We start from the raw sequence: 24283 nt of genomic DNA, 5'->3' as shown, positions 1-24283 counted from the left end.
CATAAAAGTCTCCTGCAATGACAACTATGTGACACTGAAGAAAGAAACTGAAGAAAATACTAACGGAGGAAAGGCTTCCCATGTTCATGGATTGAGAGCAATAAGAGTTTTAAAGCTGCTATGGAGGGAGACTAATTTTTCTTTGGGAGCCACTGGTGAGTTACTATGCTGCAGTAGATAACCCTACACCCATGCTCATACAGGCGACCTTAATTAAATTAAATGGATCATTAAAAATAGGTGAGAGACATGGAAGTAGGAGGATATTTTTTGGGAATGGAAGGAGTCTAGGAATGAATGGGAGAGGATAAGAGAGGGTAACAGGGTGTAGTAATCTTTCTCAAATGTGGTCAGGCTTCCCTTTGTGGGACTACTAGGTCCCAATAATGACATGTAGGCTTATTATTCATTATGAAAACTTGGTCTTTAGCTTAGGCTTGTTTCCAAGTAGCTCTTATAACTTATTTTACCTATATTTTTAGTCTATCTTCTGCTATATAGCTTGGTTACCTCTCCACAGTACAACATATCCAACTTGACCAGAGTCTGCTGGAAATCCACACACCTAGATTGCCCCTCCTCTTTCTCTCTCTTTCCCCAGAAATTCCTCCTATCCTCTTGTGCCTAGCTATTGGCCATTCAGCTCTATATCAAACCAATCAGTAGGTGCCTATGCAAAGACAGATCTTCACAGTGTACAAAATGATTACGCCACATTAATGGGGGACTTTGATATGGTTAAAACAGTTTATATACATATGTTATGGTCAAAGATAAATTAAACCTATTTAAAAATCCATACTACTCAATAATATTACAGATAATGATCTACATAGAAATACCATTGACATATATATTAATGACATTTTTCACAGACTGGAAAGAATAACCAACCCTAAAATTCGTACAAAAGCACAAAGACCTCCAATATGCTCATGTATTTTGAAGAAAACCAATAAATCTAGATGCATTATAATGCTGACTTCAGGACAATACAGAACCATAGAAACAAAACCAGAATGATAAAAATGGACCCATGGACCAATAGGACTGAAGACTTAGACATAATGCCAACAGATTTCAACAAACTCAATAAAGTTTTCAAAAGTATACTTTGCATTAAGGACAGTCTCTTCAGTGAATGAATGTGGGGAGGAAAGCTGAATATCCACATGCAGAATGCAGAAAGTACTTCTCCCTCCATGCAGGAAATCAAACATAATGCACCAAAGATTTGAATGTAGGACCTGAGAGTTTGAATCTGCTGGAGGGAATCATTGAAGAGAACACTTCAAGTCAAAGAGTTCTTGTGTTGGGGCCCTGGCCCTCCGTTTCTGGGTAGCTGTTGAGTTGCTTGCTGACCTTGACCAGATGTCCTCACTATGATGATTCCCTGCCAGTTTCCTTCCTCCTGAACGCTCACCCAGAGGTTCTTTGTTTGTGTATCCTGCATTTGGTGTAAACAGCTTAGATGCAAGAATGTAAAACATTGGTAGTGATCTTCTGCCCTCTGGGGTTCTTTCATTGTGCTGTAAGCCTGTATTTAAGGCCTCCTCCTTCCTTCAATAAATGGCATTCCGCATTCTGCTGAGACAAATGATTCGCTGTTTTTGTCTCCCTTTTTGTTCCGCTGTCCCTTGCTTGGTCATGGTGAACGGGTGGTGGTAGTGTGGGCGTTACTGCTACAAGTGGAGGTTCCACCGAGATCTGAGAAAGAAGGGACGTCAATGATGGACACCTGAAGTAAGGCTGGCCAGCATTTCAAAGAAAAGGAAAAGTGACTTGTTATGAATTGTCGTGGGTGCAGCTAGCTCGCAGTTGTTCCTCAAGGAACAGTTAATGGGACTACTAAAGCAGCAGGGCACCGCTGTTAAGAGCAGGACAGCTAAAGATTTCATTCAGATCCTCCAAAATGTTCTGGTCTCTGGGGGGATTTAATATACCAGATCAAAGGGAAAGAAAGTAAATAAAAAAGGAAATCTTCCCAATAGAGAAGAGGGAAGGAAAGGAAATTTCCCAATAGAAAAGGGAGAACATTTTAATCAAGAAAAAAGGATTTTCCCAGTAAAAAGGGGAAAAATATTGAAACTAGGACTCAAGATTTTGGGGCCCTGTAGAGGAAGGATGAAGGAAAGAGAAAAGCCTCTTCCCAGGGGTAATGGAGGAAGAGGGGGCTCTTTCTGATATAGAAGCTTCAGGCTGGCTGAAGCTCTGAGCTCTTTCTGCCTGCCAGCACAGATGGGCAGTGTCTGGGTTACAAAGAGTCAGCGGGTGGGCTTCACTGCTGCTGGCTGACTAAGCAAGCAAGCCCAGAGCTTAAAATTTTGTTGTCTGTTTGCTTAACTTTGGTTTAAATGTTTTTTATTTTTCCCTCAGAGTGGGAATAATTCAATATTTAGGATCCCTTCATGGGAAATGTTTTCTGTTTTTCCCTTATGGTGGGAATAACTCTTTATTAGTAGTCCCTTCATGGGAGAAAAAGGAAGTTTAAACGGGCCCAACTTCTAGTATGCCTGCATAGAGAAGGGCCTGATTCCATACCCTTGGCTACTTTCTCTTTGTGGTGCTTGGTTAAAGATGTATTGTTTAGTGATAATGTCAAAGTTCAAGTTTAACTAAAGCTAAAGCTATATTAGTAGAGGTTCAGGTAGATGGAGCACCGGCTGGGAGTGCACGCGGGAGTGCCTGTGTGGTGGGCAGGCCGGTACACCCTGGCAGGAAGCAGAGCCGCAAGCCGGCCATGGAGCACCAGTGCTAGAACCTAAGCACTGGGTAGAGTGAGAGCCAAAGCCTCAGCCACAGCCTCAGCCCGCACCGGGGAAGGGGCTCTCAGGGCCAAGCTTCTTGCAGCCGGGGTGCCTGAGTCCCCCAGCGGCTGAGCGGTGACCTCCAACCCAGCACATGGTGACTGCTCCATGGTGTCATGCCCTATTTTGTGTTGAATTTTTACCTGTTCCTCATTTGGGAGTTAATCCCCGAGGACTTTTACCTAATCATGTGTGGCAGATGGACGTCACACATATGCCTTCCTTTGGAAAATTACATTATGTCTATGTATCTATTGATACATATTCCTCTCTAATTTTTGTCTCTGCCCATTCAGGTGAAAAGGTTAAGGATGTAAAGAATCATTGTCTTCATGCTTTTGCTTATATGGGAGTGCCAAAATGCATAAAGACTGATAATGGTCCCACCTACAGCAGTACGGGATTTTCAAAATTCTGCCAAGATTATTCTATTGTTAATAAGACTGGTATTCCTTATAATCCTCAAGGACAGGCTATAGTAGAACACTGCCATTGTACCTTAAAAACTTATATTGCTAAAGTAAAAAGGGGGGAGCTAGGGGCTCATCTCTCCTCTCCACATTCTATTCTTTCCCTTGTTTTATATATTTAAAATTTTTTATCGGTGGATTCTACTGGAATATCCACTGCAGATAAGCACTGGAGGGCTCCTGTTGCAAATCATCCTCTGGTGTGATGGAAGAATTTTTCTACTGGCACTTGGAGGGGACCTGATCCGGTGTTGGTGTGGGCCTGGGGTTCTGTTTGTGTCTTTCTGCAGGACAATGAGGTTCTTCTTTGTGTTCCTGAGCACTGTGTGCACCTTGTGGCTGCTGCCAAATCCCAACATGGCAGAGACCTATTGGGCCTTGGTGAAAAACTCTCCCCTTCTGATGCCAGTGGGGATTGAGAGCCCAATATGTCCGGCCTTGGCAAGCATTAACGTAAGCCTAGGAACTGTAGCCATGCGGTTGGATTCTCCAGAAGGTAATGTATGGTGACTGCTTTTTCAAGTATGTTTGAGAACCTGTTACCCAGGCACCTTGGAAATTAAGGATAACCCTGAAGGTCACTGACCTCCATTTGTTAACAGTAGCATGCCAGCTTAGCCTTTTCATTTTCACAATCCTCCTCAAGCTGGTGTAGCACCTACCTTTTCAGGAGTGGCTCTGTGCAACATTTATTGGCCTCCTGAAATTCATCTAGCCTCTTTGAAGATATCTTAAAATTTGTGAGCCTGAATGTAGCCATTATGAGACCATTAGTTCTGCTCCTTATGTGCTGTCTGTTTTTCTTTATGGTTCTCAGTTGTTCTTTTGCAGAGCTGCCAGTGTAAGTCATTCTGGGATAAAGAAAAATGGGCCTTGGTGGTTCATGTGCCTGGAGTTGTGTCCATGCCAGTGGACCATGGCAGTAAGACACAGATGGTGCTCACACGCTCCAGAAGAGAATTTGATATCGCTGCTGCTATTGTTGCTATTATAGCAGTGGTGGCCACTGCTGCTACTGTTTTTGGGATTGCTTTTTCACAATTGGTTACTACAGCTAGCACAGTGGAGACCCTGGCAGCAAAAGTAGCTACTATAGTTAATTAATCCTTCATTCTATTGGGTATGATAAATTTAATTCAGCAGTTATATACATTTCGATTGGCTTTGAAAGTTATAAAGTTTATAAAATTCAAGTTCCACTTGAATTTTGGGATACCATCTTATGAGGACTCCAGTTTGCTGTAAGGTTCATTAAGGAAGGGAATGGCTCAATTGCCTTTAGCCTACTGGCTATGGGTGGGTTAGGACTTCTGTTGGTCTTTTCTGTGTTGAATGCACAGATTGCAAGGCCAGAGCCACTTTGAGATCTTTGGCAGCAGTTAACTCTACAGGTCATACATGGTTGAACCTGTATGATAATGAGTATTCAGTGATGGGTAATGCCTGGGGGGCACTCACTGACCTAATACAGAGAGCCTGTGTGGCCTGGGCAGGTGTCTCCATGACTGGTAAGGTGACATGCTGATGTCCCATGCAACCTAAGTCAGAAGCTCACTTTTTAGTAAAAAGGGGGGACCTGTTGGGCCCTGGCCCCATTTTTGGGTAGTTGTTGCATTGCTTGCTGACCTTGACCAGATGTCCTCACTATGATGATTCCTTGCCAGTTTCCTTCCTCCTGAATGCTCACCAGAGGTTCTTTGTTTGTGTATCCTGCATTTGGTGTAAACAGCTTAGATGCAAGATGGATTTCTGCCTCTAGAATGCTAGGATTAAAGGCGTGTGCTACCACTGCCTCTCATCTATGTTTAATATTGTGGCTGTTCTGTCTCTGACCCCAGATAAGTTTATTAGTGTGCACAATATTTCAGGGAACACAATACCACCACACTCTCCAGTCCATATTATTGCACCATTAATAAAGGCCAAAATAAAGAACCTGCCTAGATGCCATCACAAATAAGTAAAGAAAATACAACACACACACACACACACACACACACACACACACACACACACGGGCTATTCAGCCATGAAATCCTGTGACTTACAGGAAAATGAGTAAAACTTGAAGATCATGATGGAAAGTACAATAAGCCGGATGCATAAATACAACTGTGATGTGTTCTCTCTCTCTCTCTCTCTCTCTCTCTCTCTCTCTCTCTCTCTCTCTCTCTCTCTCTCTCTCTCACACACACACACACACACACATGCTGTTCTGTAATGAAGAGGAATGAAATCCTGTGACTTGAGGGAAAATGGGTAAAACTGAAGGTCATGATGGAAAGTGCAATAAGCCAGATGCAGAAATACAACTGTGATGTGTTTCTTTTCATATGTGGAAGATAAAGAAAAATCCACGGGGGGCTGGAAGTAAAAGATGGACTCTAAGAGCCCAAAAAAGGAGGCTGTGCAGAGGGGGTAGAGAAGGAAGGAGGGTAGAAACAGCATGTGTGGGTATGATCCTACTAATTTGTACAATTAACATGCATTGACAATTATAATTAGAGAGACCACAAAAAACAATTGACCTATAACATGGGCATTTGCATAAGGGTTGGAGCCCGCCGACCAGTCAGCTGGGTAGCTGGGTAGAGGCATGCAGATTCTAGAGACAATGAAGAAGACAGAAAAGAGTTGAGAGAACTGCCAGTCAATGCTGGGCAGCCCTGAGTTTATTTCACAGCCAGCTTATATGCAGTCTTGAAGGACAGAAGTAGAACAATGCACAGCACAGGCATTCAACCTCTATCTATCCTGCCTTGTGTCAAGGAGCAGGCAGTTTCCTTTTCTATCTCAATGTGCCTCCGGCTGGTATCAGCAGCCTGTGTCTAGCTAGATAGTATGTTCCTTCTCATGGACTAATCAAGACTTTCTCACAGCCATTCAGAGACCCTCTACAGGCTAATCAGGACATTCTCATAGCCCTGGAGCAAGCAAAATGAACTCCATGGACTCAGAATAGACTTCAGATTAAACTGGGAAACTGAGTCAGTTGTGGGCTCACACACATAAATATACCCTGTAATGTTTGTACAAGGATGAAATCAAAGCCAGCCAATGGTGTAGTTCTCATAATATGTCCCCATCTCTAAGTGACACATGACTATTCAATTTTTTGTTTACTTTTATATATGAATTTGTTAATTTCTTGAGTTTTCTCGAGAAAATGCATTGTCCCTTTTTGGAGAGCACCAGGAACATAGTGTGGTCAACACCATATTGGGTTAACTAAGGGAGTCTTTGGAGGAGGGATTGGCAATATAGCTCAGTGACAATATAGCTTGTGGAGGTCATGAGTTCAATACTCATCCTACAAAACAAAACAAAAGCCTTAAAATAAAAACCAACAAACAACCAAACCTGCTGCAAAATGGTTAACATCTATAAAACTATCTATATGCATGCACTGTATAGATTCTTGAAAATTTGTCAGGATATTTTTCTATGTTCATAATTATTAAAATGGCCCTATTTCATTTTGTTTTGTCCCTTTGCAATGGAGTCTATCTATATTCCCCAGGCTGGTCTCTTGGCCTCAAGATATTCCTCTACCCTAGCTTCCCATGTAAGTGGGAGTATAATACTGTGTCACTATGCCTGGCTGCCTTGCTAATTCATTTATGTAGCTGGATTGAGTGTATTTTATGGCTTTACAATCTGTTTGTTTCTCATTATAGGCATAGGTCTTTTCCTCTTTTGCCTGTACAAAAATGTTTGTTAGGACTCAATTTTCCAAGATGTAGTTTTGTTTATTTTTAGTGCTTGTAAACACTGCTAAGTTGTTCTCTGTAACAAGCTCGTACCAGCAATGAATGAGACCTCATTTTCTGTCCACCTCTTACACACAGTTTAAACATATTTTATTATTTTATTTTTAAACACTCACTCACACACACACACACACACACACACACTTATGTTGCAAAAATTTTTTCCCTGGAATACTCCTCCACTACTGGGAGTGCAAACTTGTATAGTCACTTTGGAAACCAGTAAGGCGTTTTCTCGGAAAATTGGATATCAATCTACCTCAAGACGCAGTGATACCACTCTTGGACATATACCCAAAGGATTCTCAATCATACCAGAAGGACACTTGCTCAACTATGTTCATAGCAGCATTATTCTGTGGTGATATTTTATTTGTACTTTAATAAATAAAGCTTGCCTGGAGATCAGAGGGAAAAGGCGAGCCAGTATAAGTAAACAAAGAAGCCAAGCAGTGGTAGCACACCCCTCTAATCTTATCACTTGGCCAGCAGGACATCTGTGTTTTCAAGGCCACACTGAAAGCAGAGCCAGGTGTGATGGCAAACACATTAAATTCCAAAACTAGTTAACCTTGGAGGTCTTGAGGTCTGTACAGACAGACAGGAAGTGACAGAGCTGTGCAGGAAGAGGAAGTGATGTAACTGAATGGAGAGAGCAAATCAGATGGCAGAACAGCAAGGTGTATAGATGTGGGTAAACAGGAAGTAACTCACATTTGGAAGCTGCCAAGTTGGTGAGGTAAGGTTAGCTTTATGGCTTTCCCTGTTTCCCTGATCTCTCTCAGGCTTTCATCCCTATGTTTGGCTCTGTTTTTTTTTTATTTTTTATTTTTTATTTAATAAGACCATTTAGAAAATCATCTACATTATTCCTAACAGCCGGAACCTGGAAACAACCTAGATGCCCTCAACCAAAGAATGGATAAAGAAAATGTGGTAAATTTACACAATGGAGTATTACTCGGCAGTAAAAAACAATGACATCATGAAATTTGCAGGCAAATGGATGGAACTATAAAAAATCATCCTGAGGGAGGTAAGCTTGACCCAGAAACACAAACACAGTATGTATTCACTCATAAGTGGATAGTAGATGTAAAACAAAGGATAATCAGGCTACAAACCACAGCCCTAGAGAAATTAGGTAACAAGGAGGACCTTAAGATGGACACCCCTGGATAGCCTTGGGAAGGGGAAATAGATGAGCTCTCCTGGGTAAACTGGGGACAGGAGAGGAAGAAGCAGGAGATGGGAACATATGGGATCAGATTGGTTGAGTTGTGGGAGGGACAGAGAGTGAGAACAACCAAAGAGATAACTTGATAGAGGGGGCTATAATGGGGCTAGGGAGAAGCCTGGAGCCAGGGAAACTCCCTGGAATCTTCAAGGATGACCCCAGCTAAGACTCCTAGCAGTAGTGGAGAGGGGGCCTGACCAGACTAATTAAATTCTCACCAACAGTGCAGGGTCCCATTTCCCCCACATCCTAACCAATATCCATTGCATTTATTTTTTCACAGTAGCCATTAAGACTGGGAGAGTTAACATTCCAGGTTACTTTTTGATTTCCATTTCCTTAGTGGGTGAATATGGTGAACATTTTCTCACATAATCTAAAATGTGTTCTGTTAATTTTTCTGTTTATTAATGGGATTGCTTGGTACTTTGCTGTTTTTTTAGGGTGTGAGTTCTTTTTCTTTCTTTCTAAAAAAAATCAATCAGGCACTTTGGTGTTATTTTTTGGGGGGTTCCCTTCCTTCCTTTCTTCTTTAAAAAAAAAAATCAGGCATGCTCTGCAGCTTGAGTAGACCATGAACTTGTTATGTAGCCCAGGATAGCCCAGCTTAACTCATGCTTTCCTTTCTCTGGCTCCTGAGAGCTGGAGCCAGGAGCATAACTTTAGGGGTCATATACTTTATATTTTCCAGATATATATATATATATATATATATATATATATATATATATATATACATACCCTCTCTGTTTTTTTTCTTGAATCAATTGCCTGTTAGATGAATAACTGGAAAAGATTTTTTTCATTCCTTTAGTCTGTTTCTTACCCTGTTAGGAGTTAGTTCCTTTGCTGTTCAGTACCTTTCTTCACTTCATGGAACCCTGTCTGTCAACACTTGATATTATTTCCTGAGATATTAGAGTCCTATTAAAATCTTTATATGTTTCCCTTTGTCTTCTTATAGAAGTTTAAAAGTGAGTCTTACATTAAGGACCTCGATCTATCATGAGCTGATTTTTTAATAGGGTGAGGGATAGGGATGTGGTTTTCAGTCTTTTAGATGTAGGATTCCAGTTTTTTCAGCAGCACTTGTTAATACAGTTTCTCAGTGTATGCTTTTGGCACCTTTATGGAGAATCTGATGATTGTAGCCGATGGCTTTATTTCTATGGCTCAGTAGTGCATTTTGACATCAGCTGTTGCAATACATTCAGTATGGCTCTTTTCATTCAGGATCTTTGGCTATTTCTCTTTGTCTCTCTTGAGTGCTTTCTCTCCCCCTCTCTGTTTGCATGTGTATGTGTGTGTTTCTCTATAATGTTTAGCTTCTTTTCCATTTCTGCGAGGAGGGTAAGTGGAAGGAATGTATTAGATTTCTCAATAATTTCTAAAAATATGGTGATTTTCACAATATTTTGTTAATTCTTGGACATGGGAGGTCATTCTACCTTTCAGAGTCTTCTTCAGTTTCTTCCTTTAGGATTTACAGTTTTCTTCAGAGAGGTTCTTAATGCCTTTGATTAGGTTTATACTCAGGTTTTTCATTATTTGAGGTTATTATGAACGCAATATTTATACCTTGAGTTTTCATCCTACTGCTTTTTGACAATATTTATCAGATATAAGAGTCATCTGGTAGAGTCTTAGGGTCTTTTAAGACCATTATCATCTGCAAAAAGGGTAATCCATTTGGTCTCTACTTGACTCCTTTTATTTTCTCAGGCTAAAATTTCAAGGACCTTTTCTCTTCTCTTCTCTTCTCTTCTCTTCTCTTCTCTTCTCTTCTCTTCTCTTCTCTTCTCTTCTCTTCTCTTCTCTCCTCTCCTCTCCTCTCCTCTCCTCTCCTCTCCTCTCCTCTCCTCTCCTCTCCTCTCCTCTCCTCTCCTCTCCTCTTCTCTCCTCCTCTCTTCCTTTCTTTTCAAGATAGGGTCTCACCATGTAGACCAGGCTGACTCAAAAATACAGAGATTACTGATCTCTGCCTCCTGAGTGCTGGAATTAAAGGCATTCTCCATCACACCCAGTGGAGTTCAAACATTTTATCCAATAATAATGGCCAGAATTGAGTCTTTGTCTCATTCTTGATATTAGGTAAATTGTTTTCAGCTTTTCTCTATTCAACAGAATGATGCCTACAGGATGTTGTACACAGACTTTATTACACTGAGATATGTTCTTTCTATACTTAGTTTCTTCAGTTCTTCTTATGATGGAGAAAGACCTGATTTTGTCAGTCACTTTTTACATAGATTGAAATGATCATGTGCTTCAGAACATTTACTAATTTGTCCAGCCATCATTGCATTTGAGAACAAGAGACAACTTAATCTGAGTGCATGATCTTTCTAAAGTGAAATTAAATCTGTGAATTTTTTAGGACTTTTGTATTTATGGTCACAAAAGAAATAGTCGCTTTTTTGCATGTGTCCTTATGTGGTTTTGGTGTCAGGGTATTACTGATTGTAGAAGTGTTTTATATGAGCATTTCCTTCAATTCACAGGAGTTAAGAAGCATTCCTTCCTTCTCTATTTTATGGAACAGTGAAAGATATTTGTTAGTCCTTTTCTAAAAGGTTTTATAGAATTCAAAAGTATATCCAATTAGACTTTAGTTATTCTTGTTAGGGGATTATTATACTTCAGTTTCATTGTTCATTATAGTGAAATGGCTAAGGTGATGCTGTCTTGTCCTGACTAGTATTTTTCTGTCTCCACACCCCTCAGTCTTCTACCTTGTCCTCCCACCTTCTATGGCCACATCCTTCTTGGTTATGATTTTGAGACTGTCTGTGACCCTGACCATGGTCCAGCCCTATTAACCAAAATAATTGAAGTATGAGCAGGCTAAAACATAAAACTAAAATAACTAAGAGGAAGTGTAAGTCAAAAATAATTGTCATGTGGTGTCTGGAAGATTTCACTAAGTCCTGCAACAAGACAGATGTTGCTCTAACCCCCACTCAGACACTGATGTAATTGTGTTTTTTGTCTTTAAAAATGCTGCACTCTGAGCTTTGGCACCAAGGGACTTTGAGGCATGAGTCTAGTCTTGGTCACCCACTAATAAAAGGATTCATATATTTTAATCAGCACAATTAGCGTGGTTGTCAATAATTATCCCCTGTGGATCATTTCATTAGATCTGTGTACATTGTTGATGTTGCCTTGGTAAGTCCTATATATGCCTAGAAATGTATATACTTTATCAGTCATGTACATGCTTAGAAATTTATTATTTCCTCTTGACTTTCCAGTTTACTGGAGTTCAGTCTTTTAATTCAATTCCTAATTATCATCCCCCACACCCAAATACCCCTCCTTTTACTAGAGGGCTACAGTGATATTTTATGTTTCTTGGAATTAGTATCATATTAAAGTCTGTGTCCAGTTGTTCTCTAAGGATCTATTTATTGCTTGCTCCTCAGTGTTCATTTACCCTGCTAAAGATCTGAGGTCCTTTTAGGGGAGGAACTGTGTCCATGTTTGGTGTAACCATGGTGTTTCCTCAAGGATGTCAACTGTAGCTAGAGAGTTTTCTCTGCAGGTCCCTTAGCCCACTTATAAAATAAACATACAGTCACTGTGACTCTGCTGTTGATTATGATCCCCACACTGTCACAGATTCAATGGTTGTGAGCCTTCAATATTTGGAAGTCCCAATTCCAAACATGATGGTATCAAGAGATGGAGGCCTTTGGGCAATTATTAGATCATGAGGGAAGAGCTTTCACCACATAATCAGTGACCTTTTAGGAAAAGTCCAGGGACTTAATTTGAAAACAATGATTTCAGCAGATCATCTAGTCAGCAAAAGTGATGGAGTGGGAAGGAACATTTTCTGAAGATATGGGACCTGACTCCTGTTCAGCAATGCCATGGGCTGGACCACTGTTCCAGTGTGGAATTTAGTCCCTCTGTCCACATGAGTCTGCCCTGCAGCTTTGGTAGGTTAAAGAGAATCAAATATTACACTAGATACTTTATTGCTGTATTTCTATCATTTTACCGTTCCACACTTATTTTCCTTTCCTTGTCTCTCTTCCTTTTGGCCATTTTATTTTATTCATTTTTTGAGAATTTCATATATTTATACAATATATTTTGATCATATCATCCACCTCATGTTCCTCTCCCAACTTCATCTTCTCCTCTTCCTCCTCTTCCTCTTGATTTTCCTCTTTTATAGTCCACTGAGTCCAGTTAGAGCTGTACGTCTGCATGTGGGTGTAGGGCCGTCCACTGGAGCATGTTGTTCATTTCTTACTTTCTTGTGTGGTGTTAATGAAAGAGCAGTACTTATATTTTAACCTTTGCTGCCACCCTGTGGTAATCTGGTAATCTTTTATTAATGTACTGGGGGAAAAAGGATTCGGCTACTGTGACCAGAACAAGAGCAAACAGGGAACACACACTAAACTACAACAAGGTGCAAAGAACCTGAGCCATGCATCCAGCATTGCTCATGTGTGTCTCATAATAGCATTCAATCTTTAAAATCCCATTTGACTGAACATAGCCTAATTTGAATAGTCTTGATTCCTAATTCCACCTCAAAGTAAGATACAGAATGACTCTGGAAATACATTGTTAACCCTGTCTCTTTACTGAAGTGAATTACAGAAAAAAAAATTGCATAGGCAGCTGGGTCTAATCTCCAGAGACATTCCCGTTGTTAAAATCTCTCAGGAGAATTTCATTTTGTTCTAGAACTACTTGTTATGTCCCAAACAATTTTGGATTTCCCTAAAATTAAATAAAAATGTTTTAAGAAGTAGAAGTTTACTTGAGACAGAACTGTTGTGACCTTTTCACCACAGCTCCAGCATCCATTTGTTGTTATCCTACACCATATCTGGTTACACAACCATTGGTTTTTGTTGTTGGGTTTGGTTTGGTTTGGTTTGTTTGTTTGTTTGTTTGAGACAGGGTTTCTCTGTGTAGCCTTAGCTGTTCTGGATCTCACCATTTAGACCAGTTTGGTCTCAAACACAGAGATCCACCTGCCTCTGCCTCCTGAGAGACTTAAAGCATGGGCCACCATGAGTCTCATAACCATTGTTTTTATATGATCCCACCAGCTTCTACAATAAAATAACACTCTTGATACATTATTCTCAACTCATATCTGCAGTCTCATAGTGGCATAAATAAACACTGCCATCGTGTTTTCGTTAAGACAGACTTGTTACTGTACCAGTTGTCTGCCACGATCAACTTAGAGAGGGGACTTTTCATTCTGACTCATCGATTGTCCTGCCCTTTCTATCCTGTGGTGAGGGAGCACAGAGGTCACAGTGCATAACAAACCACAGCAAAGCTAAGTAAAGTACTACCTCATGGGAATGAAAGAAAAAGGAAGCCAGTGAGTAGGAGCCAGGTCCCACCAGCCCTAGGAGGACACCATCAAGTTCTTAAGATTCCCATCACCTCCCACAGGGCCACATTAGGAGCTGAGGCCTTGAGAGCACAGGCCCTCAGCCTGAGGTGCATTTGGGAAGTTTGGGGGACTTTTAGAAGTGGTTGACCAATGAGAGCATAAAGGTTGCTGAGGGGTTTATGTCCTTTTCTTTCTCTCCTTTGAATGCCACCCCTGAAGGGAGGGGCTTTCCCCTGTGACATGCTCCCTTGCCACAGGTTTCAGAACAACAGGTTAAATGTGGTAGTTTGGAAGAAAATGGCCCCCAAAGGGAATGGCACCATAGGAAGTGTGGCCTTGTTGGAGAAAGTGTGTCACTATGAGGGTGGGCTTTGAGGTCTCTTTTCTCAACCTTCACTCAGTGTGACAGTCAGTTGACTCCTGTTGCCTGCAAGATGTAGCACTCTCAGCTCCAGCACCACATCTGCCTGTCAGGATGATAATGGACCCTACAGGTCCTTTGTGTATCCATCACGTCTTCCTCTGTGCTGTTTTATGGGATTCCTGAGTGTGTGAACAAGGGGTCTCTGTGTCTATAGCTGTTTCTTATGCTTCTCCTTGGCTCACTTCCTTCTGTTTGTTTTGTCTTATTCCGATGTGTTGATTTTGCTTTATCACCATGTCATATTATATTATATATTACAATTATCCTTACAAGCCTGCTTGTTCTCCCTCCCTCTCCCTCTCCCTCTCCCTCTCCCTCCATCCCTCCCTCCCTCCCTCCCCCCCTCTCTCTTGAGACAGGGTTTCTCTGGGTAACCCTGGTTGTCCTAGAACTAGCTCTATAGACCAGGCTGGCCTGGAACTCAAAGAGATCTGCTTCCCTCTGTCTCCTGAGTGCTGGGATTAAAAGCGTGCACCATCACTGCCTGGCTGCTGTATGTTTTCTAATGAGAGACAGAAATGAGGTGGATCCAGATGGGGGAGGAGGTGTGTGTGTGTGTGTGTGTGTGTGTGTGTGTGTGTGTGTGTGTATGTGTGTACTGGGAGAAGTAGAGAGAGGGCAAACACTAATCAGTATGAGGCAAAAAAGTTTTATATTTTCAATAAAAAAGAAAAAATTTACGAAAAAGAGAAGAAAATTCTGGTCAAATATTCCACCATTGAGCTGTATAATCCCTGCCTTTTGATGTTTTGAGACAGAGTCTGGTTATGAAGCCCAGACTCACCTGGAATTGCTAGGTAGCCTCTGTTGCTCTCAAATGTTCAATCCTCCTGCTTCAGCCTCCAGAAATGCTTTGAATGCAGACTTGAGTCACCACTTCTTGCTTGGTTAATAGTCTTGGGTCACTAGCATACCCATCGTGCTTTTTCTTATGGAGGAAAGGTTGCCATGTGTTACTCTTCATGCTCTGAGGTCTGTACTATTGAGCAGTTGTAAAGGGTTCCCCATTTTCACAACCCACGTTCTTCTGTTTGAATGTCATTTCTGTTCATTGCAAATGTGGGGTATAGAGCAAGGCACTAAGTGAGCATGAGGCAAATTTGGATTAAGTAAAGAAAGCATCAAAGACAGAGACTCTCTAGAAGTATGCATTTATTTATCACGCTTGTTCAGTATTTGTATTGCAGAGGCAACAAAAATCACCATCCTGAAGGTTCCTGGGTTCGGGGATTCCAGCAATGTCTTGTCCTCAAATATGAGTTTCAAGAATTTTGTTTATCTGTGTATGTGGAGAGAAGAAAGCAGCACATCAGATGAGTGTTCGAACTGAGTACGGACAGCAGGGTTTTCTGCAGGAAAGTAAACTGACCATGGAGGGAAATAGGATCCATTGGATTTTCTACCATAAGCTATGATATACTTTGGTAAAGAAGTTAGAGGAGTCTTCCAGGGTTAGTGCACCAATCCCATGGTGTACCATGCAGTGTTTTCACAGGATGAGATGGTTCTGAGCTCATCAAACAAAAGTTCTGGGTAGTTTTGAAGGAGAAGAGGTCAGAGGAAGGCTTTTTGCAAGGAGTGTTAGGAGCTCACCTGAGCTGCAGGGGGCGCTGTATTCAGCAAAAACCACTTCATCTGAAAGACATGGAAAAAAAATGAGAATGGGAGTTTGATGCTACAGCATTTTGTGGAGCACAGTTGATGTGTTGGGACTGACCAATTTCCTTCATCAGAACCTGAATGGTTACTGAAAAGTCGTCTCTCTGAGGACAAACCAAGCAAAGAAAATATCCCCTTGAAGCCACTGGTTGACACGTTTATCCTGGGCCAGCAAGATGGCTCAGTGGGGAAAGGCGCTTGTTGCCATGCCTAGTGACCACAGTGAGTTCAGTCCTCAGGATCCACAGGGCAGAGGGCGAGGAACCGTTTCTCCTCATTGCCCTGTGACCTCCACAGGCATCGTGGCATGCCTCCCTCTCAAGACATAAGTAAGCAAATGGGCAACAGCACCAGAATAATTCACCCAAGTGAGAATATCGAAGTGTGCTTATTCTACAGTGTTTGAGCAGAATACAGGGAGTGATCCGTGGAGACATGTGTCCTCTCAGATGCATTTCTATATTTCTGATTTTTTTCCTTCAGTATTTCTGGAACTCATCTATTCTGAAACATTTGGCACAGAAAATCCCCATTTTATTCCCCAACTCTGGCTTCTCTCTCTCTCTCTCTCTCTCTCTCTCTCTCTCTCTCTCTCTCTCTCTCTCTCTCTCTCTCTCTCATCAATGACCACTCAGGCTATAATTCTCACTCATTTTTTTATTCCTACTATAATTCTTTGTATAATTCTTCATCTTTGTGTTGCTATATTCAGAAGTAGATTTGTGTGTCTTTCCACCAATAGATACTTCTTTGTCAAACGGATGGTCCATTAGGTTATTTAGACATGTTTGGTCACATATGATTGTTTGGACAAACAAGCAGGAACAAGACATCAGTGGCTGAATAAATTGAAATCTTATAAACGTTTGTCATACTCACATTCTTTTATTAAGAGCAGATTTGCCAGTCTGGCCTATATAATGTGTCACTATGTGTAAAATAGTTGTTTTCAACACTGGGTGCAATGGTATACACAAGTAATATCTGCATTTGGAGACTGAGTCAGGATTGAGAGTTTGAGGTCAGCCTGGGCTGCATATTGAGAAACTGTCTTAAAAACAACAACAACAACAACAAAAAAAAAAAAAAAAAAAAAAAAAACGATAGAAGAGGAAAAAAATGGAAAACTTCAAGTTGCTTCGGGGCGCTTCCTAATCCCTTGCTCACCTGTCTCATAGTAGTCATAGACTTTCACAATGGCAGGCTGCAGGTTCCTCACTGGGATGTCTTGTTGAATGACGAAGGAAAAGGCCAGTGTCTGATTGGTTACCTGGCAAAGAGAGAAAAGTAATCCAGAATCACAGCGGTGGCCACTGTTTTTCTTCAGCATCACTCAGTCCCTCGTATTTGAGAAACAGTTATGCATGGGTAGCATTTAACCTCTCAGTCACTGTGTTTATAATTGCTCACATATGTGGATGGTGATTGGATTTTAGAGTAGAGACGAGAGGAACTGAAGGAGAGGCTCCTGGGAGTATATGAGACTTTTCTAGTCTATTAAACCAATCCAAAAATCCATATTCCTCCCCAGTGTGTGATGTAGGGCTTTGTTCAGGGTGACAGTTAAGCCCTTTGACCTGCTGACTTGGGAGCCCATGATAAGTCCCAGGAAAGCCAGCAATGAGGAAAGGGAATTTAAAGGTTTGTATTGTTATTATTATTATTATTATTATTATTATTGTATATGTGTGCATGCATATACTAGTAGAGGCCAAAAGTGAGAATCAGATCTCCTGCAACTGGAGTTACAGACAATTCTGAGTTAGTTAGTGCTCTTAACTGCTGAGCCACGTCTCCAAGCCAGGAATGACAATTTAAAATATCATCTAGTATGAGCAGAGGAAGGTGCCTCCCCTAAAGACTTCCTAGACACCTGCTTTTCTCCTGCTTTACAATTCCCACAAAGACCCACCTAGACATGTATGGGGAGGCAGAAAAGATGTTCACCTGATTTACATAGATCAAGGACTGTCCACTAGACATGTCTGGGGAGGCAGGAAGGACCCTCACCTGACCTACATAAACCAAGGACTGTCCACCTAGACACAGTTAGGGAGGCAGGAAGGACTCTCACCTGATCCACATATAATAAGACATTGTTGTTGCTCACTTCTGTTCTGCTCACATGCTTTGATCTTTCAAGCTGGAATGAGAGAAAACACTGTGTTACTGAAAAGGCAAAGGCCTTGGGGGTGAAGAAGGCAAATGAACTGAGGGATGGGAGATGATAGAAAGAGATGTCACCAATTCATTAAAAGGAGTTGGAAGATACTTTCCAATAAGAATGAAAATACATGAATAAGACTGTTAATGCCACTCCACTAGAGGCCTGGCAGAATATGACCTGACTTAGTAATCGGTATTTTTGACTTTTGTTTGAAGGTGAAGTGGTCCTGCATTCGATAGTACTCACTTACCTCACATTCTCTGTGCAAGTATCTTTCTCTGTACTCTGCTATTGATCTTAGCTTGCTGTTAATTTTCAAAGTTCTTAAAACACCACATCTACAATTTTGGTATTTAATAATATTTTCCCATTAATCATTATTGACCAAGTTCATTATGCTTTAAAAATTATTGTTAGCTAGATTGTAAACTCAATAAACTCAAACACCATTGTTATATTTTTTTCTGCTGACTGCTATCACAGTCCAAACCTATACTTAGAATTATATAAATCAAATTTTGTTAAATTAGTTTTGGTTCAGGATGGCATGATTATGATGATGTTGGCAAGTTTCTCGTCTGAGGATACAGAAATCCAAACATCTGGTCCACCTACCCTTTTCACTGTTGGTTTCAATGGAATGAAACCAGACACCATCTTCACATCAACAATCACCATGTTGGAGGCTGGACGGCTCCCTGTATAACTGCAGACCAGAGAAGTGAATGGAAGGAATATTTTTAATGCTTTGAATCTTGCCTCCTTGGAGCTCAAGCAGCAATTCCTGACATGCCCTGTGCTATTTTTTCATACTTTAAAATATATGGACTTTACAGTCAATATAAATAATTCTCAAAATAGACTGCATAACAATGTCAACTGGGAGTTGATTAAAAATAGAGGCATCCATGCAGTGTACTGGCCAGCCAGCATAGTCTTCTTAACAAGCCTGGGGCAGTAAGAAACCGCATCTCAAAAACCTAATGCATATGGAAGCTGAGGACTGAGAGAAGAGATTGTCCTGTTTCTGTTTTTGTCGCTGTCTCTGTCTCTCTCTGTGTCTCTGTCTCTTTCTCTCTCTCACACACATGCACACACACCACTGTTGTGGAATATTAGTTTAATAATGCAAAGATGTGTTGCACTCTTTTATGTTGCATTTGTTTAACTCTGCAAAGCTGTGTTACTTTGTCTGCCTGAAGCACCTGATTGGACTAATAAAAAGGGGAATGCCCAATGACTAGGAAGGAGAGGGGGATAGGTGGGGCTGGCGGGCAGAGAGAATATATAGGAGGAGAAATCTAGGCTCAAGAAGAAAAGTGAGGGGCAAGAAAAGGAGGGGAGGAGGACTAGAGCCAGGGTCCAAGCCACCAGCCACACAGCCAGCCACGGAATAAGAAGAAAAGCAAGATACATAGAATAAAGAAAGGTAAAAAGCCCAGGTGCAAAACATAGTTAAAGAGAAGTGGGATAATTTAAGTGAAGTTAGAAATGCTGGTTAGAAACAAGCCAAGCTAAGGCTGGGCATTCACAAAGTAAGAATAAGTCTCCATGTATTTATTAGGGAGCAGGGTGGTAGTCTCCCAAAGAGTAAAACAACAATCTACACCCCACCACACTGGGAAACAAGATGATAGGCCACACTATGGAAGTCTCCTTTCCATCCAAGATCCCTTCACTTTTTGCAGTTAGCACCCACTGCTGGTTACAGTTTATACGAAGTTTTTGACACGTGTCAGAAGAACAGAATATCTTTTTTCCCTCTAGAAAAATGGAATCTTAAAAGACCAAGAAGGTTTGCCTTTGTTGGTGAAGAAGAATAGGCCACGTTAAAGTATCATAGAGAAAAGAACAATCTATTATTTTACTATGATAGTGGGTGAGAAAGGAACTCGAAAGGTAGACTAATTAGAGATTATAATTCTATAATTCTTCATTGTTCACTTTGCTGGAGTCAAGTATTTCTTTCTTTTTTTTTTTTTGACAGAGCAAAATCCTAACGAAGCCTTGCTTTGGATATCTCTGAACCCATTCTGTGAAGAGATCCAGGAGCACAACACTGTAGTAGGCAAGAGAGACAGAGGCTCATACCTGATTTCTAGTGAGATCTGGAAGCTGTTGTGGCCTTTGGGGTTATCACAAGTCAGAGGTTCTGTCTGTACCCGCAGAGTGAATGCAGACTCCTGTTTCTCCAAGTGCACATTGTATCTTAGCGTTGTCTGACAAGTAGTGAATAGAAATACTTTACCTCCATTGCACCGGATCCTTGGATCAATTTCTCCCAATTTGAGCATGATGTGTGCAGGTAGGCAAAGGGATACTTTCCATTTTGGGGAAGGACGTTCCCAGCTGTCCCAGAATCTTACCTGAGCATACACACATCCTTCCCCTGACACCTTGATGTCATAGTCCCCAGGGACGTCTGGTAGTGGGGCCTGCTGCAGCAACAGGCGATTGCTGTTCTCTATTTGGAACTCTCTAGAAAATGTCCCTGAAGACTGGATGGTCACCAGAGGAGTTTTCTGACTTCTAGAAAAAGTAACCGCTCCATACTTGGACAAAGCATGGAGGGCCACCACAGTGTCCTGTGAGGGATGAGTGTAAAAGTTCAGTTTAGCATCAGTATGGATGGGCTCAGGCTCTTCCTGAGGCTGTGACAAAAGTGTCCTGAGGTTTTGTCTTTAGTTATTTGATCTCTAGACTTTAATTTAGGAAATATCTGAGAACCAAAAACATCCACTTAATTTCCCTCCTTACACAGAGCACCCTGGCATATGCAGATTTCCCCCAAACCAGTACAAAGAATAAATCCAAATTAGATTTTTCTTCTAGCATTTACTGTTTTTCTTCCTTTGTCCTTGATTCCCGTGAAGATGCCGAGCATCTGTCGACAAAATCACGTTCTTGCTCTCACCACCAAACTTTCTTCTGCACTGAGGAACACTCAAGACACATCAACATCATGGCCAAGTGCCAGTCACGATCCAATCTTATCAAATAAAGGAAAAACTGTGATCTAGTGCTGTCCTTCCTCGCCTTGCTCCTCAGCAGCATACTCTGTGGGGATGTACTCCATGCTCTAGAGAGGATCTCTCCCACAGGATCCCTCCTTATCCCAAGTCAGCTCCAGATGCTATCCTGACTGCAGAGCCCAAAAAGAGAACAGAAACATGCAGTGAGGGTTTTACTGTATTTACAATGCAGACTTCCTGTTGAGGTAAAAGACTGAAAGAATTGAATGCAAACAGGGTGGCTAATGTCATGGAAGGTTCCTGTTGGTACATTGTTCTCCTTTAGAGGAACTGACCTTCTCACTATACCTCTCTGGAGATTAACTCTGCCATATATGCCCTGAATATAGGAGCATCATTTATAGACACTATGGTAGATGTATATTTTTGGAAACTATTACCTCATGAGAATTATACTGACTAGATGATAAAGCAAATGGTTTACAGCCTTGATTGGATCTAACTGTCCTGAGGTAAAGCAGGCCTGCAGGAGTTCTACTAGCTTGGGGAAAACCTGAGGGCAATCTCTCCATACATAAGATTGGGAGAGTCTGTCAGGAGAAGGGGAATGGCCTCACCTAAGAGCAGCACGATGATAAAGATGCAGTTTGGTCCAGTTAGCATCTCTTAGGTACTCATTGTGCTATTCCAGCTTGACCAATTATATAAGGATTATGGACACTTCAGGGTTTTTGCCATTGTTTTCTATCAAGTTTTGGGTCTGGGTCAGAAGTCCTCAGCAACTTAGGCCTGTTTCACTAAATGTGGTATGAAGAGACCTCTTGTGTCTGAACATAGGAACTAGGAAAATTCATTATGGAATGTATCATCCCTCACTTCCTATAGACTCAAAATACCCATGAGGAACATGCCCTTGTTTTTTTCCCTCCTCTTCCCTTTTTTCTTGTTCCTGCATCTCTTGTTCAAATCCCCTCACTGCATGGGACTCTGAAGGAAAGTCACCGACCTGTGTAGAAGAGAAGCCGCCATGGGAATTCTGCTGCTTTGTGATCCACTTCACGATGCGAACTGCCAAAGCCAGGTCCTCAGGTGCTGGGGCTGGCTGGGCAGTGAGGAGAGTGAGGAGGACATAGGCATTCATCTCCACTTCAGCAGAGGGAGCCTGGGGTTTGTACAGATACCTCTCTGAATTCCTGGGTTTCTGAGGTCTTTCCCAATGGACGGAGTTGTCTTAGGGTAAAAATAGAGAAATAACTAGAAGTGTGAGTAGCCAATGAATGACTGTATGTCTCTATCTAGAAAGAAGGATATATAAGAAAGTTGTAGCGGGTTTTAAAGTTTTCGCTCAGAATAATCCCAGATTTATTATTAGCAGTAAAAACATCTGCTGCTGGTATGATAGGGTAGGACTGAGAAAGATATGAAGACAGAAATTTGTAAGCTGTTAACTAAACTGCACCCCCAGTGATGTTCTAGCAGAGTTGGTGAGAAGACAAGAGCAGACATGATTCTTTCACTCATTAATTCCCTCACACCCTACAAAACATCACTAGTTCAGTGTTCAGTCCAAATGACTCAGGGAAGTTTCCCATTGGTTTCAGAATTGCAGTTGAAAGAGCAAAACCTTGAGCATCGGTTCTTTTTTCCTGTTCTTTATAGTGTTGCCTCCTCCTGACAGGTGTATGTGTATCAGAGAGGAAAGTTAAGCTTTAGCTACATTTCCCTTTGTAACGGTAGTTGAACTGTGTGCATTCTATTGTGATATTACATTTGTTTACTTGGGTACACTAGGAGAAAGCACTGAAGAGAATGTGTTGCGTGTAGAAGAAAGGCTAATTTCCTAATGTGTCAGTCCAAGGAGAAACCTCAGAGTGCCATGGGGACGAACTAAAATGTAATACTATTTCCACACATCGTCTGCTCCCGTTTCCCGTCACTGGAACTGGATGGAGACAAACACGATAACACACATTCCTACCTTCCTTTACAGCTTCAGTATCAAGTGATTTTAGGATTTCACTTCTCTTGTCCTGGTTCCCTGCCAGAGCGAAAGCGTAGGCCAGCAGTGCCTTGGTGTACACAGAGCTGCCATCTCCCCTGTGCTCCATTGACTTCCAGGATGACTCCAGGCAGGTCATCGCTTTGGAGACAACAGGTTGCTGTTGGCAGAAGAGTGAATCCTGAGCATTGTGAAAAAGTGTCCTAGCAGGCCTTGGAAGAAACATGGAGGATGGAGACATTGATGCTTTTCAAATGAATCTTTCCATTCTCCTCCACTCTTCTTTTTTTCCTTTCTCCCTACCTCTTTTCTTCTATCCCTCCCTCTCTCCTTCTCTCCTTCCTTCTCTCCCTCCTTTCCTTCTTTCTTTCCTATCTTCTGTCATTGATCATCTGTCTATCCTCCATCTTTTGGAGCCATTTCTTTTATAAACTAAATTCCATTTAAATACAGACTAATAAAGACAGTATTAGAGGACACGTTTTTGTCTTGATTTTTGGAACATAGTCAGGATTTCATTGAGCAGGTGGATGCTCATTAATGGAATATTACAAATGTAAAAATCTTGTTTTAAAAAGCTGCCATTTGGCTTTAGAGAGGATAGGAAGCCACATATTTTACACTAGTTTGGGAAGATGGAGAAGCAATGTGTCACCTACTGTGTCTGGAAGTGAACTCTCCAGAAGGGCAATGGTTATATAGGCGGAGAGAGTCACTTCGTCTTCTACTCCACCCTGTAAACAAAAGGAATGAAGTAGGTAAAGTATACAGCAAGCAATGCACTAAATATGCCTTCCCTGCTTGTAATCATCCTTCGCATTCAATGGAAGTTCTCATTTACACCCCCATTATGAAAAAGTAATTCTCAGCCTGAAGGCTGGTTTGTTTCAGCGGTAAGGAGTATGGCCCGACTTTCGGATGTTATTATTAGGCCACCATACTTATAAGTAGTTCCGAATAGGTCACCTTCATGGCATTGTTGAACAGCGATCCAGAGCTCCTGAAACAGCCATTGTCCTGCTGCTGCTGGGAGAGCCAGGTGAAGGCGTGGGTGATGTGTGTTTCATCGATGAAGATGAAGGCTCGAGCTTGGGCAAAAGACTTGAGCACAAAGGCTGTGAGCCTGATCGGGGAGGGAGAGTGGGGAGATGAGGGCTTGTGTTCTGATGCAGCACTTCACACACGGGTTTCTGGGGTCTGGACCACACTCATGAGCAATCAGCCTAAGTTTCTCTGAGCACATGAAGCTGACAGTTTCTCTTCCTCTTTCAAAGCAGTCTTCCATCCCTGGTCCTCTTGGATGTGGACACCACAGTGTGGTCCAGCTGCTTCCTGCTCTGCTTCTCACTGCTTCTCCATCACTCACTCTCCTGTTTCCCTAACACCTACACCCTCATCTAA

General features: G+C 41.6%; 1 protein-coding gene across 1 annotated transcript in view; it reads right to left on the bottom strand.

The window, feature by feature from the left end:
* Positions 1-15220: 15220 nt before the first annotated feature.
* Positions 15221-24283, bottom strand: part of LOC143272504 (alpha-1-inhibitor 3-like) — a 53406-nt gene continuing 44343 nt past the window's right edge. The window contains exons 26-36 of the mRNA XM_076567884.1: positions 23849-24005; positions 23542-23616; positions 22862-23042; positions 21890-22113; positions 20278-20496; positions 20003-20130; positions 18527-18617; positions 17819-17887; positions 16912-17014; positions 15679-15720; positions 15221-15364 (exon numbers count right to left, since the gene is read on the bottom strand). Of these exons, the coding sequence (XP_076423999.1) occupies positions 15348-15364; positions 15679-15720; positions 16912-17014; positions 17819-17887; positions 18527-18617; positions 20003-20130; positions 20278-20496; positions 21890-22113; positions 22862-23042; positions 23542-23616; positions 23849-24005 (1306 nt within the window). The 3' untranslated portion in view covers positions 15221-15347. The remainder of the gene's footprint in view (positions 15365-15678; positions 15721-16911; positions 17015-17818; positions 17888-18526; positions 18618-20002; positions 20131-20277; positions 20497-21889; positions 22114-22861; positions 23043-23541; positions 23617-23848; positions 24006-24283) is intronic.

Source organism: Peromyscus maniculatus, chromosome 3, assembly GCF_049852395.1.
Source record: "Peromyscus maniculatus bairdii isolate BWxNUB_F1_BW_parent chromosome 3, HU_Pman_BW_mat_3.1, whole genome shotgun sequence".
In the NCBI taxonomy this organism is placed as follows: Eukaryota; Metazoa; Chordata; class Mammalia; order Rodentia; family Cricetidae; genus Peromyscus; species Peromyscus maniculatus.
Note: the sequence above shows the minus strand (reverse complement) of the source record. Positions and strands in the feature narration are given on the sequence as shown.